Here is an 18,079-nt window from a genome sequence, read left to right as displayed (position 1 = left end):
ATTATGACTAAAAAGAAAAGAAAAAAGTACAATCAAGCTAGAGATTTCAGGCGCAGTTTGTATTTCGTGGCAACGATACTCATGACTGCGCACATTGTAACAAATCCCGCGAACTTGAGCACTGCAGAGTTCCTGAAGGACCGCTCTTCCTCGTCTGTTCTGAATGACGCAAAGATGGCGCGAAAATTGGGTAGAAACTGCATACGAAATAATTTTTTAATAAAATAATGGTTAATTGGCACAAATACCGGAGAGTTTGATTTATGATTTATTAATGCTTTGATAATATTTGGAAATGTAGGAAATTTAGGGTTTGTCGGCATGACTGACAATTTGAAACAGTGTATTTTATTGGGAGAAGCGCATATTATGTTTTATATTTTTTAGCCTTATATATCTGTGGCTGGGTCCCAAAGATCCCAATGAAAGTCCTCTTGCTTCAGAATTTCGCGCTCCCGTCGTGGACACATGAACATGTGGCCCTGTGTCTTGATAGTCTGACAGCCTGGCGACGGGCATAGGCGAATCTCTGGTTCAGAATATGCGTCGGGGGTACCATGTCCACTGTCTGTTCGCTACAGGCAGTGAGCGGAGGAGCATCTTTAACGCAAAGGAGCGGCGGGTGGTGTTCCTTGTATTGATGATGCGCCAAGCGTTCTTGTGATGCCGACCGCTTTTCCTATCCACTGCCATATTTATCGCCTGGAGGACGGTGGTAAGTGTCATGGACAAGGTTTTTGGAAGCTTTTTGGGGGTCAGAGGCAGCGGTGGCGCTATTGCCGTTGCCACTGCAGGTGCCATGTCTGGCGTTCTTTGCCGATAGAATCAAAGAGAAAATAGATTTGTAATCAAGCAATTAAGCTGCTAACCAACTTGTTCTTTGCCGATGGCATTAGGCCAGCCACAATTGCTAGCGCCATAAGCTCACCCATCGTAGATGGCGGACTTCCATCCCGCGTCCGTCCTGACACGGTGAACTCCCGCAATTGCCCCTCACTGGTGGTACACATCACTATGGCGGCAAAGGTCGTGCTCGGACCATCCTCCTTAACCAGTGAGCCACCCGTGTAGATACTAATGTTATCACATCAGTTCACTGCAGAGGCTGGTTCCTCTATGCAGAGGTGTGCACGCAGATTTTCCAGGCAGAACAGTCGCGTTGAAGCCGTCGGCGTGTCCCCCATTGCCTGCCAGATGGTATCGCGGACTCGTGCATCTGTGGCTGTAGAAGTGCTCTCTCCAAACATTCGCGCGGTGAGGTCGCAGATTCACTGTAAACTATATAAAGTTTTGTATTACTAGCGCCCATTCAAATAATTTCTGGAAATATAAATTTAATATCCGTTATTATATCCGAATGAGTACTTGGGCTGGGCTTGTTCGTGTGTTGCTCCGGAAAAAGAAGAAAAGTAGGAATTATACAAATGGAATACCAAATCTAAAAGTGGAAATAGGAAGCGGGCCCAGGTTCAAGTATGATGCTGGACTTCAAAACGAAAAAGTAGTATGTTTTGCTCATACAGCGCAGAGCGGTAATTATAACAGAAATTATTCCTATACATTATAGCCGTCCACATATCAGGAGCAAAAACGCAATATGCTGTGAACTCAGAAACATGGCAATTTTAATATCCACACAATTTCTAAAACAATAACAATGTCCTCTACAGCTTGGTCATATGGTTTGTTAATTGAGTAAAAACAATACCATACAGAAATGTTCATTATAAAATATTGGCAACTTTGATATTTTATTGTGCGTTTTTTTAATATTATCTTGCTCTTTTCTTTCCATTTGATAAACTTTAATGCGATAATCATATAAACATTGATTTTATTATATTCAACAACAAATAAGCAACGATATGCAGACTTTCTGCCCTTCAAGTGAGGGGTGGGGTCCATTGAGCCCGAGTCGTCCGGTTGACCTCACGGTATGCTTCCAACACGGCGCCTTAGGCGTTGGTCTAAACGCAGCATTCATTGTGGCTGCCTCCGTGCGCCTGAGAAATCTTCAAAGGGCGCCGCGTTTTGAATCAGCCGTATTTTCCTTTACCTCGCTTACAGTCAAGCTGATTTTAGCCGGAGTTGCTCTGTTGGTATCCACGGTACAGCTGTTTTCCCTGTTTGGTATGTACCATCAACTGGATGTTTTTGTCATTTCACTCGCACTGCAGACCGCTACAATGGGCTTGGCCCTGCATTTGCATTACAGAGAGCATCTGTTTGATTGCGCTGCTTCTACTCCATTGCTTCTGTTCTGGCTGGGCACTATTATTCTGGGGCTGGTTCGTCTACGCACGTTTGTGGCCACTGGTCTTATTGGCGACAACTCGAGTCTCGTTATTGGAACTTTTGTGCACTTATTGGCTGCACTGGGCACGTTTGCCATGGAGTGCCGGACCAAGCCCAACGGAATTTACATTATGTCAGATGATTGCGACAACGACAACAATGATGGTATTGGAGGGCGTGGGTTTCGAACACCTGAGAAGCGCGCAAATATATTCTCGCGAATGGTGTTTGCCTGGATGACACCGCTGCTCAAGACAGGATATCGCAGACCGCTGAAAATGGACGATCTTTTCGGACTCGACACTGAGTACTATCCAGGTATAATTAACGAGCGGTTTCAGCACAATTAGCAGGCTGAGCTAAAGTCGGGTCGTCCATCGCTACTTCGTGCCAACATGCGCACATACAAGGAAGCTTGGATGCTCGCCGGTCTGACTGATTTGCTGGCAAACCTTGTATCCCTGCTCAACCCGATCCTGCTCTCGCGCCTGATTGGATTCGTCAGCAAGTACGGCAGCGCAGAGGCTGAGCCTATCGAGTACGGATACTTTTACGCTTTCTCCGTGTTTTTTGTATCTGCCTTGCAGTCACAGATCCTGTCCGTATGTTGGGCCCAGAGTCAGCGCATCAAATGCCAGATGCAGTCCGGGTTTTCTGCAGTTCTTTACCACAAATCAATCAAGCTGTCGAATGAAAGCCGGCAAAAGTACGATATGGGCGGAGTTGTCATGCACATGACAGTCGACGCGAAGCGTATTCTGAACTTTGTCGGGAATCAGTCTCATTACCTGTAGACCGCTCCTCTGCATATTGCTCTCGTACTTTGCATACTATACAAGACGCTCGGGTGGAGCATGCTCGCCGGAGTCGCCATTATGCTGATCAGCATCGCAACATCGTCTGGTCTTAGCCGCAGAATGCAGTCATTGAATACGCTACTGATGGGGTATCGCGACCAGCGCATGAAGATTATGGATGAGGTGCTGTCGGGAATCAAGACCATCAAGCTGTACACCTGGGAGACCTCGTTCATCCGCCGCATTAATGACGTGCGCGTGCGCCTTGAGTTGTCCATTATTCGTCGTTATGGCGCCGCCCAGGCCACCTTCTCCTTTGTTGTCACGCTGATTCCGTTTGCCGTGTCCTTCTCGACATTTGGTCTGTACAGTCTGGCCGACAACAAGTCTCATAGCCCTCTGACTCCGCAGCTGGTTTTTGTGTCGCTGACACTGTTCAACATGCTGCGAACTGAACTTTCCCACGGCCCATCTCTAATTCCGGGTTTGCTCGAGGCTATCGTGTCACACCGCCGCATATTTGACTTTTTGACCGCCGGCGAAATCGACTTCGAGGCCGTCGACCACGGCCCTTACGACCGTGACGCGCCGGATGCGTCCAGGGACAACGTGCTGGTCAGCGTCAAGGGCGGCACATTCAGGTGGCTGTCTGCCGACGCGCAGCCGACGCTCAGAGATATCATGATTGAATGCAAGCGCAGCGAGCTCGTCGCAGTGATTGGCAGAGTTGGCTCGGGCAAGTCATCGCTGGCATCAGCGATTCTCGGCGAGATGGTTAAGAGCGCCGGTAGCGTGACTTTGTGTGGCAGCGTCGCTTATGTGCCGCAGCAGCCATGGATCATGGACGCGACCCTGCGCGATAATATCTTGTTTGGCCACCGTTTCGAGCAAGAATTCTACGACAAGGTCATCAATGCCTGCGCGCTGGGCCCCGATCTCGAAATGCTGCCGGGTGGCGACACAACCGAGATCGGCGAAAAGGGCATCAACCTGTCTGGCGGCCAAAAGGCACGAGTGTCGCTGGCGCGCGCTGTGTACTCGCGAGCGGACGTGTACATTCTCGACGATCCGCTGGCTGCTGTTGACGCACATGTGGGCAAGCACATATTCACTCATGTGCTGGGCCCGCAGGGCCTGCTCAAGACGCACGCGCGCATACTGGTCACCAACGCGGTCCAGTATCTGTCCAATACCGATCAGATCGTCATGCTCAGTGCTGGCGTCATTGTCGACCGCGGGCCCTTTGCTCGCGTCATTGCTAACCGGGGCGAAATCTACGAGTTTGTGCACAAGTACATCGAGGGCAAGGGCAGCTCGTCGTCCAGCAGCGGCGAGAGCGGCAACGCGTCGGACACAGAGTACTACGAGGACGAGGCCATACAGAACGAGCAGGATGGCATGCCTGAGCCGCTGGGCGTCAGTATTTTCCGCAAATCAACCAAGCAGACGTTCGGCCGCGCCAGCATCAGCACTATCCACGAGGCTGTGGCCCGCCGCAGGGTGTGCGGCAATGGTAGCAATACCCCACAGGATACGACAGCCGGTGCGCTGGTCACGGCCAACAACACTGGCCGCACGATGACCACCGAGGTCAGCCGCCAGGGGAAGGTCGAGTGGGATATATACTGCATCTACGCCAAGGCCTGCGGCATGCGCAATGTGGCTATGTTTGGAGTTGCCATACTCTTGGGATCAGCGAGCAACGTTTTGACCAACATGTGGCTCAAGCATTGGGCGTCGTCAAACACGGAAGGCAAAGACAGTGCATTAATTAGGCTTGGCACAGATTCTGGGCACTCAGTGTTTTACTACCTGCTAATCTATGGCGCCTTGGGTTTTTTGGGAGCGCTGGTGAACCTAGTCCGGTCGCTGGTTCTGTGGACGCGCTGCTCAGTCAAAGCATCGGAGAATGTTCACAGACACATGTTGCTTGGCGTCCTGCGCTCGCCTGTGTCATTCTTTGACGTAACGCCGCTGGGACGCATTATTAACCGCTTTTCGTCAGATTTGAGAGAATGTGATGAGGCATTGCCGCGTGCAATATCAGAGTTGGTACACACGGTGGCAAATGTGCTATCGGCAATTTTGGTCATTTTGTTTACAATGCCATTCATGCTGGTAATCGTAATACCACTGGCCTTTGCCTACCGCTATCTACAGCAGCTCTACCTTTTCAGCAGCCGCGAGGTGCGCCGCCTTGACTCGACCACCCGTAGCCCCGTCATTTCGCATTTTCAAGACTCTGTTGGTGGCATCTCAACCATTCGCACTTACAGCCAGCAGTCGCGCTTCATCGCTGAAAATAATAATCACTTGGAGATAAATATGCGCTCGTTATACACATATTTTGCAATTAACCGCTGGCTGTTTATTCGTTTGGAGATCCTATGCAATGTGGTAATACTAGGAACAACGACGCTCGCCATTGTGTCGCTCCAGTACTACGGATATGGCGATGCCGGCCTTGTTGGGCTTTCAATTATGTATGCGTTGGATGTCACAAGCTCGCTAAATTGGTCGGTCAGGAATTACACTGAGATTGAAAATTCAATGATTCAGCTCGAGCGCGTGGTTGAGTATGCATGCTTGCCATCTGAGGCGTCTGTGGTCATTGAGGACAACTGTCCAGCACCATCATGACCCGAGCAAGGCATGGTCGAGTTCAAAAATTATTCGACCAGGTACCGCGAGGGACTCGACTTGGTTCTCCGCGACCTGTCTTTCTGCGTGCTGCCCAAGCAAAAGGTTGGCATTGTGGGCCGCACAGGAGCCGGCAAATCATCGCTGACTCTGGCACTGTTCCGGATTATCGAAGCCGCCGGCGGCCAGATTTTGATTGACGGCGAGGACATTGCCCAGTACGGTCTGTATGACGTGCGTAGCAAACTGTCGATTATTCCGCAGGACCCTGTGCTGTTTGCCGGCACGGTTCGCGAGAACCTTGATCCCTTTAACAGCTACTCGGACCAGGAGATCTGGTGCGCACTCGAGCACGCGCACCTGGGCGACTTTGTGCGCTCCAAAAATAAAGCACTCGAATATGTGGTCACGCAGGGGGGCGAGAACTTTAGCGTCGGCCAGCGCCAGCTCATTTGCCTTGGGCGTGCACTGCTCAAGCGTGCCAATTTGCTTGTGCTCGACGAGGCCACGGCGGCAATCGACAACTCAACTGATTCAATTATCCAGGAATCCATTCGCAAGGAATTCAATGACTGCATTGTGCTGACCATTGCACACAGGCTCACCACAATCATAGACAGCGACATGATCTTGGTTATTGATGACGGCAAGCTCGCCGAGTACAACACGCCAGGAAACCTGCTGGCTGACAAGACTAGTCTGTTTGCTAAGCTTCTTGAGGAATCCAGCAACAACGACTCTCAGCGAAATTACTTAATCTTTAAATAAAACATTTACGATAATTGTAAAATGAATTGTCTCACATGGATTTTAAAAAATGAGCTGCATATTGCTGACAAAATTTAGTCGAATAAATTGTTTTGCGTTACAATAATTGATTTGGTCAACATGTTGTTATGCAGCCCGAGGATATGGAGGTAGACGCTGAGGGCGAAAATCATGAGACAGATTCTCGTCAGCTCACAGATGGATCTGATATGGGCCAAATTACAGGGGATCAAATTAGGCGCCACAACTGACATCCGGACATACTGCCTGTCCCGAAATGGATGTGCTGGGCGCAAGAATACAGACATGCCAATTATGCCATATCAGAGACCCGGGTTATTTTCATAAGGACCAGTTCTCGCGAACGGAGCACACAACTGCCAGTGAGTGCCACAAAGACAACGAGATATATATAAGACGAGGCCGGCGATAATAGCATTTTAGAAACACTCGTAATAAAAACCTTTATAATTTCACATACATTTTTAACACTATTACAGTAGTGCTCCCCACCCCCCTCTTACATAACAATATAATATAAACCACATAAATATAATGCAATACATTTTAAAGTTTTTAACGCCAAAGATATATTATAACATACATTTTAAGCCTGCATCGACAAGTATAGGTCTACCAGCAGAAGAATTAGCTTGACAATCTTTTTACATTTTCAGAGTTGATATTAACACATCCTTGGCACTATACATCCAATTTCAATGCATACGTATTATTAAAATAAATGTTTAATTTCAGTCAAAAATAGTTTAAAAGAAATCTAGTCAAAATGAGTAATTAAAGGATAATTTTAGTTTTGTATTTTGTATTTCTTAGCTTTCATTTTTATCTTTTATTACGTTTTCATCCTTATTTTTCCTTTTTCCTTTTATTTCCTTTTCTATTAACACCATCATTTCAACGACAAACATGTCAGGCACATACAACCTTCCATTAGTTGTCACGGAGCTTATACTAGAATATGCGTCAATAGTCAACAAAAGGAACCTAACTTTGGCATGGGAGCACTCGCTCAAATTACTCACAATTTGTCAAGAGTGGAGAGCTTTAAGCAAGCGCGCGGTGTACAGAACAGCATACCTAATCGAAGAGACACCAGACAAACCGGGCAACAAAACAGAGATAGCAAACATCGATCTTATCAAATCAGTCAACTTTGCGCACTTGGTCCGGACTGTGTTTGTCATAGCGACCAACGAGATGTGTCTCGGAGAGTTCATTATTACACACAGACATATTTTCGAATCAGAAATATATTATTGGGCTTGTGTCAACTGCTTTGATATCATTGTCAGCGAGTATGTGGATAAACAGAACGTGCTGCTTAGCGATGAGTCGCTTAATGGACTGGCACTAGAAAATCCCTCGTTTGCTGATTATTTTGCGGCGACTATGCCCAACATGGACAGCATTAGCTTTAACATAAACCCCGTCACCAACAATATCAATGCGCTATGTAATAGATTCATCAACGGATATGGCAGCCAGTTGCGCTCAATTTACAATAGCTGCATTACGACATTTACATTCCAACATGTATTTAAAAATATGTCCTGTTTATATATTAAATTGGACTCAGAAGTAGATACCATTATCCTAAATATCAACCCAGCAGCGCTTTGTAATTTAAAATGGTCAAATATGCCATTGCATTTCTCGTGGAATTGCTTTTCCCAGAATCGGTTCTCCAACATTATCGTTTTCAACTAATTGAAGGTTTTTTTGGCATTTGTTGACGGCAGGGTCATTGAGACCAATGATATTGAAATATGGCAAGTGCAATTTCCAAACCTCAAACGCCTGACAATTCATAACAAACCAAATTCACACATTCTCTTGTCTCAGTATGCATTTCCCAACCATTTAAAATATATGTGTATCATTCTGTAAAGATATAATTCACATTTTAAAAGCATCCAAAATAACGCGTACTGAAGATGTGGACATAAAATTTACTCGTGTTGGACAGGGTAATATAGCCAACTTTTACCAAATGACAGACACCTTTTAAGCAAAGAAAATTAGGTTTACAGAAGCAAGTTGAGTTTGGGCAAAATACATTACATTTTGGACTTGAACAACATGGATTGGAGGAATCTGGTTCAAATACACTTGGCAGAAGTAAATGGTGTTGGTACTATAATGACAATGTTGTCAAGTCTACCAGAGTTGCGGATATTGTCAGTTGGTATTGTCGTGTGTATAGAGCTATTATCTGAAAGCATTAGTGAATCTGTCTACGAGACAGATCACAGCAGGTCAAAGGTGGCATCATTCAACACGAATGTAGCTGATATTAGCTTTGTAATGGTTGCTTGCAACAGCTGTTTATTCAGCAATTTCGAGGTGTAGCTTTATCATTTAGTGCTTTGGCTGCCAGTATTAAAGCGCGCGGACTTCAACAACAGGCTGATTGATTTTGATGGGTTTGTCGCTGACTTTGAACTGTGGTATCTGCATCTCGCATATATAGAAATTGATGATTTTGCTTAATCGCAATCTGAAAATTGCCTATTTTTGAGATCAGAGGAAGATTCGCCGTGTGTGACGGCGAAATGAGCATTTAATTCTGAGCTGGACCAAAAAATTATATTATTTGCTCTTATACTTTTTTATTTGTTAATTCGAATTCCCCTTTTGTTTATTTCTTGTTTTCTTATAATTTGACATTTGTAAATAATACTAGCTAGGCAAAAATATGAGATTGCTTTTCCGCTTGAGGTCCTCGCAGCGCATGCCGTTCAAGTCGGCGCTCCCACAGATAAAGCTCCTGAGACGCCAGCAACTGTCGAGTCACAGCACGCCATTGTCATCCTACCAGGCGATAGATTCCATAGAGCAAAGCAACTCGACACTCAACGCGTTTGTCAGCTACCGGACAAAAGATGATATTTCCAAAAGTGAGCCCCAGAACGGGCCGCTGAAGGGCTGGCCGGTAGGAATCAAGGCCAATATAGCCATGACAACAGCTTCAACAACGTGCGCATCGAAAGTGCTCGAAGGATACACATCCCCATTCAAGGCAACTGCAGTTGAGGCACTGGAGAAGGCAGGGGCAGTCATTGTCGGAAAGACCAACATGGATGAGTTTGGGATGGGATCGAAGAATCTATACAGCAAATACGGGCCCGCTCGCAACCCGTTCCGGCCAGATGATACGGTGGGCACTGAAAACTACGATTACTCGCCTGGAGGAAGTAGTGGTGGTAGTGGGGCAGCTGTTGCCGCTGGTATGTGCCGAGTGGCTCTTGGATCGGACACGGGCGGATCAGTGCGCTTGCCAGGAGCATGGTGCGGAATAGTCGGGTACAAGCCCACGTATGGCCGCATATCGCGCTACGGCCTTGTTCCATATGGAAGCTCTCTGGACACCGTGGGCATCATGGCCCGCACCGTAGAGGATGTGCTTACCACTTTTAAGGCCATTTGCATCCCCGATCATCGCGATATGACTTGCATGTCGGAATCCCTGCGCAAGCGAATCAGCGATATGGCGAAATCACGGCCCTGGGTTAATAAGCTTTACGAACTCAGTCCTGGTCAGTCTCTCGAGATCAAGCAGCCGTTGAAGGGCATGCGCATTGGTATTCCGCGCGAATGCTGGGTGGAGGAGCTTTCGGAGCCAGCACTCGAGTCGTGGAAGGCTGGCGCTCGTAGATTGGCCGATCTCGGGTGCGAAATAGTCGCAGTTTCTTTGCCGCATCTCCCTTACTCGCTGCCTACGTACTACACTATAGCTTTGGCCGAGGCGTCTTCGAACTTGGCGCGCTACGACGGAATCCGCTACGGTCGGCGGTCGAGCGAGAAGCCAGATGATTTACACAACTGCAATGCGTCAAACAAGTATGCAAACACGAGAAGCGAAGGGTTTGGCATTGAAGTCCAGCGCCGTATTCTGCTGGGCACTTACGTGTTGAGCGCACAAACATGCGAGCAGTACTACATTCCTTCACAAAAGATTCGCCGCTTGATCCAGCAGGATTTTGATTCGGTGTTTGCGCTTCCCAATGCTTTGCACGCAGAGTCTGCATCGGCAAAGAGCAGACTGCTGACTAATCGCCCGGCTGGTGTTGATGCGCTGCTGTTTCCAACTTCAACAAACACTGCAAGGCTTCTGGAGAGCAAGGAGAAGAACCAAGCTGCCGGTTATGTCAACGATGTGATGACAGTGCCGGCCAACTTGGCTGGAATTCCCGCAATTTCAGTCCCTGCTGGCGAAAAGAATGGCATGCCACTTGGGCTTCAACTGTCGGCGCAATACGGTGATGACGAGCTGCTTCTGTGGATAGCAAGCCATCTTCAGCAGTAAACATTTGGAGGGGGTGGAGTATAGTGGATCACGCAATAGCTACGCGCGAGCGATTGCTGCTATCCTTCAGTCACAATTCTTTTTCTGCCATTTGTAATCCTTTTTTTGCACATGCGCGTATTACAAATCGTTTCTCACGCATACAAGTGACTTGTTTTGCGCCATTATTATATAATTTATCGAACACTGAGCGAGATATATAAACGTTTAGGCATTTCCCCAAGATCTTCCACTTTCTTCAACTCCTTTTCTCATATTCCATCTGCTTTACTCTGCTCTACATTATTATTGTTTTTCCTTCTCTTCCAGCAAATGACAACCGAAGAACCACACGACTTTTACCAGGAGCAGCGCGGCCTCGGCCCAGGTTCCGCGATTACGCCCACAGCGTCCGATGTCAGTCAAGGGTATTCTACGCAGGCCGGCAATCCCAGCCCATTGCCCAAGCTCTTCCAGCCCTTAAAGATTCGCGAGCTGACACTGAAGAACCGCACAGTGGTCAGCCCCATGTGCATGTACTCGTCGCAGGATGGGTTTGCCACAGACTTTCATATGGTGCACTACGGCCAATATGCGCTGTATGGACTGGGCTTGATCATCGTTGAGGCCACCGGAGTGTCCCCCGAGGGCCGCATCACGTCAAACTGCCTTGGCATCTGGAAAGACGAGCACATTGAGAAGCTTCGCCAGGTGGTCAATTTTGCTCACTTAAACAAGTCGGCCATTGGCATTCAGCTTGCTCATTCGGGACGCAAGGGCAGCAGCAGGCCCGTCTGGCACATCCAAGAGTACGGTCGGTATGCTGACGAAGCTGCCGGCGGCTGGCCGCAACGAGTCTTCGGCCCTTCCCCTGTACCCTTCGATGAGGACTCGTGGACACCACAGGAGATGAGCCTTGAGGATATTCGTCGAGTCCAACAGAATTTTGTCGATGCCGCTGTGCGTGCTGACAAGGCCGGATTTGATGTCATCGAGATTCACTCTGCCCATGGGTACCTTGTGCACGAGTTCCTGTCGCCAATCTCGAACAAGCGCACGGACGATTACGGCGGTTCGTTTAAAAATCGCATCCGCTTTATTGTCGAAATTGTACAGGCGATCCGTGAGATATGGCCGCAAGAGAAGCCCCTGTTTGTGCGCATTTCGGTGACTGACTGGGTGCAACAGAGCGAGGAGATCCCCACGGGTGGGTGGACTGAGGAAGAGAGTATTGAGCTGGCCAAAATATTGAGCGATGTTGGTGTAGATCTCATTGATTGCTCTTCAAGTGGGAGCAGCCCCAAGCAGAAGATCCCGCTGGGTCCTGGATACCAGGTGCGGTTTTCCACTTCCATCAAAAATGAGGTCCCTGGAATCTTCACTAGTGCCGTTGGGCTGATCACCGATCCTGTGCAAGCAAACAATATTCTGGAGGAAAGCAAAGCTGATCTGGTGTTTTTGGCACGGACGCTTCTGCGCCAGCCGAGTTTCGTGCTCGATGCTGCCGTCAAACTGAACGTGTTTGCCCAGTACCCGCACCAGTATGAGAGAGGACGCAACAAGACCAACTATTCGTTTACTTAATATATATATGTATATATTTAGTATTTGCATATCGATAAACCACAGACAACAAATACACTATCTTCTCTTTATCTAATAAACGCGACTGCCAACGCGCGCACAGTCTCCTCGGGAAACATCATCCATGCCTCCCACACAGCTAGCACACCAAGCACTTGCTTGCGGAAATTCTCAGCTCTCAGCCGCGCGTCAATCGCCATATAAACTGTACTCAGGTCGTCAAACAGCTGTGTCAGCCGCACCTCAAACGCCTGCCTGAGTCGCCAGGCATTGGCAACTGGCGCCGAGCAGTTGTGAAGGATGTCAGACACCAAAAACAGCTTGCATAGTTTTTGCACTGGAGAACTGTCGGAAGACAGCAGAGACCGACATATGACATCGACGACATCTTCGGCCGCATATGCATGGTCTATGGCAAAAACCATGGCATCAGCGATTGCACCGCGCTCAGTCCCGCTCACCCGGTGCACTCTCCGCTCCAGTCGCTCGCGTGCCCGTCGGCCCAGTGTATCCCGAGAGCCCATATCCTGGTCACGCTCGGCTTCCTCCTCCGCCTCGCTCGATGACACTCCCGAATCTGGCCCACCTTCGCTTTTTTCTTCCTCACTACCATCGCCTTCGTTGTCATCGCCAATGTCGCGCACCTTATGCTTTGAACTGGGCGGTATCCAGATCGGCCCTTCATCGTACATGAAAAACATGTCCTCGTTCCACTTGCTTTTCGTGTCGCCGTTGAGCAGCGAGTACATTCGCCAGCGGTAATACACGTGTTCGGGGGAACTATGGTCCACGAGGAACTGGAACCGCGGGTCGTCATTTGTCTGGAGTATCAGCAGGTATTCGAATTCTGGACCAAACTCGACCACATGATCGATGGTCCAGTGGATCAGACGAACAATCCGGTGGTCTAGTGGCTTCTCGACAATAACCTCGGGTATATCGCTTTGCTCGTCGTCCTCAGCAATGAGCATGCTCATCTTGGCATACTGCACATGCTTCTGCCTGGGCACCACAGCGTTGAATGGGTACCCTGTCGACGGATTCCTGGTGGGATTAGACTCGTCAAGCACAAATATGGGCTCTGACGGAATGGGCACTCGCTTGCCCCAGCATACGCGCAAATCATAGCCGCCGAGATCGCTGCCGTCCATATTGGAGATAGCCCTTGCGGCGCTATCGCGATTCATAAAGCTGACAAAGCCTGTGTTGCGGTTCCTGCTGTGTTCCTCGGCCGTGCGCGGCCACATTATCTTGACGCTGCCGATGGGCCCGTACTTGCCAAAGGCCACACACAAGCCGTGTTCATCGATGTCTGGGTGCACGTTGCCAATGAATAAGTTGGTGGTTGCGCCATCATCTAAGCTGCCGGGATGGCTGCTTGTGGTCGCATCCTCGGTTATTGTGCTGGGTTTGGAGGTGCCGCCGGTAGTGCTGCTGCCTTTATGCTCGGCGGGGTGTCCTAGGGGCCCGCCTGATCTCGTCCGGCGAGCCTGCTTCTTCTGTCTCTGCTCCTGGCCTCGCTTGAGCTCCTCCAGGAACGTGGTCATATTACGTTTCTTTTTGTTCGCCGCTTCTTTAGCCTCTAGCAGCTCACAATTGAACCTATGCTCGCCGCCGCCGCCCTCGTTCCCGCTAGCATCGCCACTGCTGTTGCCATCGATATCCCCAAATACTGACGGCCGCAGTGGCTCTTTCTTTTGAAGTGCAAGACCGCTCGAAGCAGCTGGTAAAGCGGTTCTGCTATCCTTCTGGCTGTCGTTTGGTGGAACTGTAAAAGGCCCGGTGCTGGACTGAGTACCGGGTGTTGCTTCTGGCTATGAGGGGTAGTATATTAATTTGGTGGAAGGTTCGGTGTTTGCGACGCAAGTTGCTTCTGGCACAGACTGCCGGCAGTTTTTTTTAGAAATAAAGGACCATGGAAAATACAAATGTAAAGCGTCCAAATGTTCAATGTTGGGCTCCAAAAAACGACCGCAGTGGAGTGGTTACCTGTGCCGCTGCTTCTACCGTTGCTGTAGAATTCAAGGTCTTTATTTTAAGACCCAGACTAATAGGCGTCTTTGCGAGCTTGCGTTTCTGCATGTCCTAAATTGCCAACCAAAAATAATAAAAAAAATACGAAAAAGAAATAAAGTGGAAAAATTTTGAAAATGAAAGAAAAAGTAAATAAAACAGAAAGCTTATTCCAAGCCCTCGTCGTTGTCAATCATGTGCGCATAGTCCTCGAACGAACCGAAGAGCGGCAGTTTCACGTGCTTCTTGCGCTTGGATGGCGCCGAGGAGGCCTCCTTGGCCTCGTCGTCCTCCTTGTCCTTGCGCTTAATGCCAGCCTTGACGCTGACGTCTTCATCAGACTCATCCTCGTCCTCCTCATCATCCTCGTCATCGCTGATCTCGTCGTCAAAGTTGGGAAAGCCATCCTCATCGTCCTCATCGACATCCTCGTCGTCGTTATCCATATCTTCGTCGTCGTCCTCAGCATCCTCCTCGTCGTCGTCCTGACTAATACCATCTTCATTATCGCTGTCATCCTCCTGCAGTGCAGCCAAGAGATCCTCGTCCTGGTCATCCTCGCCATCGTTGTCATCCTCCTCGTTGTCGCCCTTGGCCTTGGGCATCGACGCCGTCATAGCTTCCCAGACCTCGTCCTCATCCAGGTCATCGCCAGCGCTGCCCTTGACAGCGCTGGCAAAGCCGGTGCCGTCATCAGCAAATCCAGACTCCTCCTCATCCTCGGCATCCTTCTTGACCTTCTTGACACGCTTGCCCATGCGCTCCTTCTTTGTGGTGAAGAACTGGTGGAAGAACATCTCATCGGGCGAAATTTCCGACTTTTGCAGGTTGGCGATCTTGTCCGAGGTGAAGTCCAGGCCGCCGACATGGCCACTGGTGCGCTTGGACGCAATGAGGTAGTTGCCAGCAGCGATGCGAGTCCTGTTGGGGCCCAGCTCTGTGTCGGGGCCGTCCTGATGGATGAACGGCTGCATAATCGACTGGCCGCGCAGAGCCGACGCCTTGATGGCAGGCGCCGTACCCAGGGTGTCATTGCCATCTTCGTCGTCGACATTGGCGCCGCCCTCGGACTTGGGCTTGCGGAAGACGAATCGGTCGAGGAAATGCGCCAGCGAGTGGTTGTGCAAGTTGCTGATGGCTGGCACCTGCTCGCCGTCGAAGATCTGCTTGAGTGAGTGGGTGATCGATGGGTGGAAGTGGTTGATCAGCATGACGGTCTCCCACAGGCAGCTAGACTCGGCATCAGCAAACCGTGGGTCGCGCTTCAGAGGGTCGTAGCGGCTGCCAGACATAGTGGCGGGCTCGGTGGCGCTCTTCTTTCCGTCCTCATCTTCGGAATCCGCGTCGACGATCTTCTCATCGCCGTCGTTGTCCTCGGGCTGGGTCAGCATCGTGTAGATCTGCGGGTTGAGGCTGAGGATCTGGGATACCAGGAACAGGGCGCCTGACGCAAACTCGGCCTGGTTGTACAGGCACACCTGCATGATGCGCTTGATGAAGGCCATGACGCGGGACATGTTGCTGTCAGACTTGAGTGCGCGGAAGAGCACGTTGAGGTACATGGCCTTCTTGGACGTGCTGTCGAGGCGCGGGTCGAGCAGCGAGTCGTAGAGCGTGCGGTAGAAGCGGTCGCCAATACCGGGGCGCGCGCGCACGATCTGGTACAGCAGCACGAGCGTCTGCACAACGGTGTTGAAGTTGCCGGCATGCGCAATCTGGAAAATCACACCGACATGCTGGTCCATGATCTCGTCCTCCATCTTGGAGAAGGGCAGGGCGCGGTTGAGGCCGGTCAGGATAGCCGCAAGCAGCTTGTTGTCCATTGCGCGCTCCTCCTCAGCGCGCTTCTTCTCAGTTTCCTCCTTGGCCTTCTTGAGCGCCTTCTGGCCAAAGTACGCCTTTGGCGGAGGCCCCTTCCTGCTGGGCTTGCCAACAGTTGCGGGTGCATTTGACTTTTCGCCATCGCTGCCGACCGCGTTTTCGGCGGCCTCGGCCTCGTCCATGTCCTTTGTAATCTTGAGCAATTTCTTGAAGAGCACAAAGTACACCTCGAGCAGAAGGTTCGCTGTCTGGACGTCCTTGGACGACAGGATAATCTGGTTGAGTGTGATCATCGTGTAGTACTGGGCGCGTTCCTTGGTCGAAGATTTTGTCAGCAGCAGCTCCTGGATGGTCTTGACGACGACAAACTTCATGTTGGGGTGCGCGTTGAGCAGCCTGAGGATCAGGAAGGAGGCCTTTGCGGCCAGCTGGCGCTCCTTATCGCCGAGCTTGTTAACCAGCAAGCGCAGCAAATTCTGCTCCTGCTCGGGCTTCTGTTCCAGCAGCTCCTCAAAGTAGACAACCATGTTCTGACGCGTGTGCAGCACAGGGTCGTACGACATGGACTCCATGACCTGGATCAGATCAAAGTAGTTGCGCTTAAGCTTGTCCTCGAAGGCCCACATAATCCAGTGCGCGTTGGTGATTCCCCGGGCGTTCAGGGGCTGGTCTGCAAAGTACTTGAGCTTGCGGTCAGACGGCAGCAAATTGAGCGACATCAGATCCTTAACACTGCCAACAGCCATCAGTGCCTCGCGGCGGTTCTTCTTCTGGACCATGCTCATCAACTGGGCCAGCGACTTGAGGTTGTGAACCGGACTCTCCTGCACAATCAGTGTCAGCGCAGCGACACGATCAGACAGTGTTCCCGAAGTCAGGATGTTGGACACGAACGACCGGTCGGACGTGGACAGTGATTTTTTGCTAGCGCCGCTCTTCGTGTAAAGCTCGTTCTCAGCGTCCAGGAGCTGCTCGGCAAACTGTGCCTTTTGCAGAACCTCGTCCTCTCCAGGCTTGGCCGCCTCGGAATCGATTTCCAGCGGGCCAACGCTAATTTCGAACCACTGCGGGTTGGGATCTACAGCCAACCGGCCGGCCCGCGAGACCGGCAGCGCGTCCTTTGCTGATTTGATCTTGAATCCGGGAATCTCAGAGACGACCTCCTCCTTTTTGGCCTGCTCTGTTGCTGCAGGCTTGTCGTCCGATTTAGCCTTCTTCGACTTGGTCTTCTTATTGCCCTTGGCGCCGGCATCCTCGATGGGCTCGCTCGCCGGAGTCTTCACATCTTCGGGATTGCTCTTCTGTGTGTCCTTGGTCTTTTCTGCCGTCTTCTGCTTCTGCTTCTTCTGCTGTGGCTTTTGCTCGCTCTCGGGCAGGCCTACGAACGTCGGTATGCTGGTGGCTAGACCCAGAGACTTTGCGAATTCTGTCAGATCGCCCTGCAACGAGGTCTTATCGACCTTTCCTGGCTTTGCAGACTTTGCCGCAACGCCGGTGTCCACATCCTGGAGCATGGCGAGATCAGACATGTCGCCGCCCAGCTTCTGGATCTCCTCCCAAAGTTCCTTTTCCTCTGCTCCGCCGGCACTCTTTTGTGCAGCCTAGACAGACAAATACACAATGGAAAATTAAATTCAGAAAATGACTTTGTATTAGACAATTTGACTGGGGCACTTGAGGTTGGCGCGAATGCGTTTGTTATTGTGATAATAGTTTTATTCTTACCTTGGCGGGTTTGCCGCGTGGTGTAGAGCCCTTCTTTGCCATTTTGTGATAGTTTCTGAGAATGGTTTGAATAAAAAATAAGGAAAGGAGAAACTAAAGGTAACAAAGGCAGCAATTTAGAAGAAGGCGA

General features: G+C 50.0%; 4 protein-coding genes across 4 annotated transcripts; 2 read left to right on the top strand and 2 right to left on the bottom strand.

Annotated features, from left to right (window-relative positions):
• Nucleotides 1-81: 81 nt before the first annotated feature.
• BX661DRAFT_196483 (uncharacterized protein) lies at nucleotides 82-10,827 on the top strand (the record flags this gene model as incomplete). Its single annotated transcript, XM_051538053.1, has 13 exons — nucleotides 82-156; nucleotides 497-654; nucleotides 721-794; nucleotides 902-1,054; nucleotides 1,166-1,259; nucleotides 1,910-2,613; nucleotides 2,710-3,073; nucleotides 3,149-5,715; nucleotides 5,743-6,104; nucleotides 6,156-6,429; nucleotides 7,594-7,732; nucleotides 7,814-7,949; nucleotides 9,250-10,827. The coding sequence occupies 13 exons, from the start codon at nucleotides 82-84 to the stop codon at nucleotides 10,825-10,827; spliced, it is 6,678 nt and encodes a 2,225-aa protein (XP_051393646.1).
• Nucleotides 10,828-11,139: 312 nt separating this feature from the next.
• Nucleotides 11,140-12,390, top strand: BX661DRAFT_193115 (NADH:flavin oxidoreductase/NADH oxidase; the record flags this gene model as incomplete). Its single annotated transcript, XM_051537757.1, has 2 exons — nucleotides 11,140-11,234; nucleotides 11,262-12,390. 2 exons carry the CDS (start codon nucleotides 11,140-11,142, stop codon nucleotides 12,388-12,390), a joined length of 1,224 nt encoding a protein of 407 aa, XP_051393645.1.
• A 34-nt stretch (nucleotides 12,391-12,424) lies between these two features.
• Nucleotides 12,425-14,151, bottom strand: BX661DRAFT_71918 (uncharacterized protein). The gene has a single exon (XM_051539450.1). The coding sequence runs from the start codon at nucleotides 13,935-13,937 to the stop codon at nucleotides 12,459-12,461; it is 1,479 nt and encodes a 492-aa protein (XP_051393644.1). The 5' UTR covers nucleotides 13,938-14,151; the 3' UTR covers nucleotides 12,425-12,458.
• A 419-nt stretch (nucleotides 14,152-14,570) lies between these two features.
• Nucleotides 14,571-17,991, bottom strand: BX661DRAFT_169118 (CBF/Mak21 family-domain-containing protein; the record flags this gene model as incomplete). Its single annotated transcript, XM_051533494.1, has 2 exons — nucleotides 14,571-17,825; nucleotides 17,950-17,991. The coding sequence occupies 2 exons, from the start codon at nucleotides 17,989-17,991 to the stop codon at nucleotides 14,571-14,573; spliced, it is 3,297 nt and encodes a 1,098-aa protein (XP_051393643.1).
• Nucleotides 17,992-18,079: the final 88 nt, after the last annotated feature.

The sequence above is a fragment of the Kickxella alabastrina genome, assembly GCF_025024165.1.
Source record: "Kickxella alabastrina strain RSA 675 chromosome Unknown BX661scaffold_4, whole genome shotgun sequence".
Taxonomy (NCBI): domain Eukaryota; kingdom Fungi; phylum Kickxellomycota; class Kickxellomycetes; order Kickxellales; family Kickxellaceae; genus Kickxella; species Kickxella alabastrina.
The sequence above is the reverse complement of the archived record's forward strand: the minus strand, read 5'-3'. Positions and strand labels throughout refer to the sequence as shown.

What these genes read in the sequence shown, in the direction of transcription:
- BX661DRAFT_71918 (XM_051539450.1), bottom strand. Translation starts at nt 13,937, where the DNA reads ATGACCACGTTCCTGGAGGAGCTCAAGCGAGGCCAGGAGCAGAGACAG.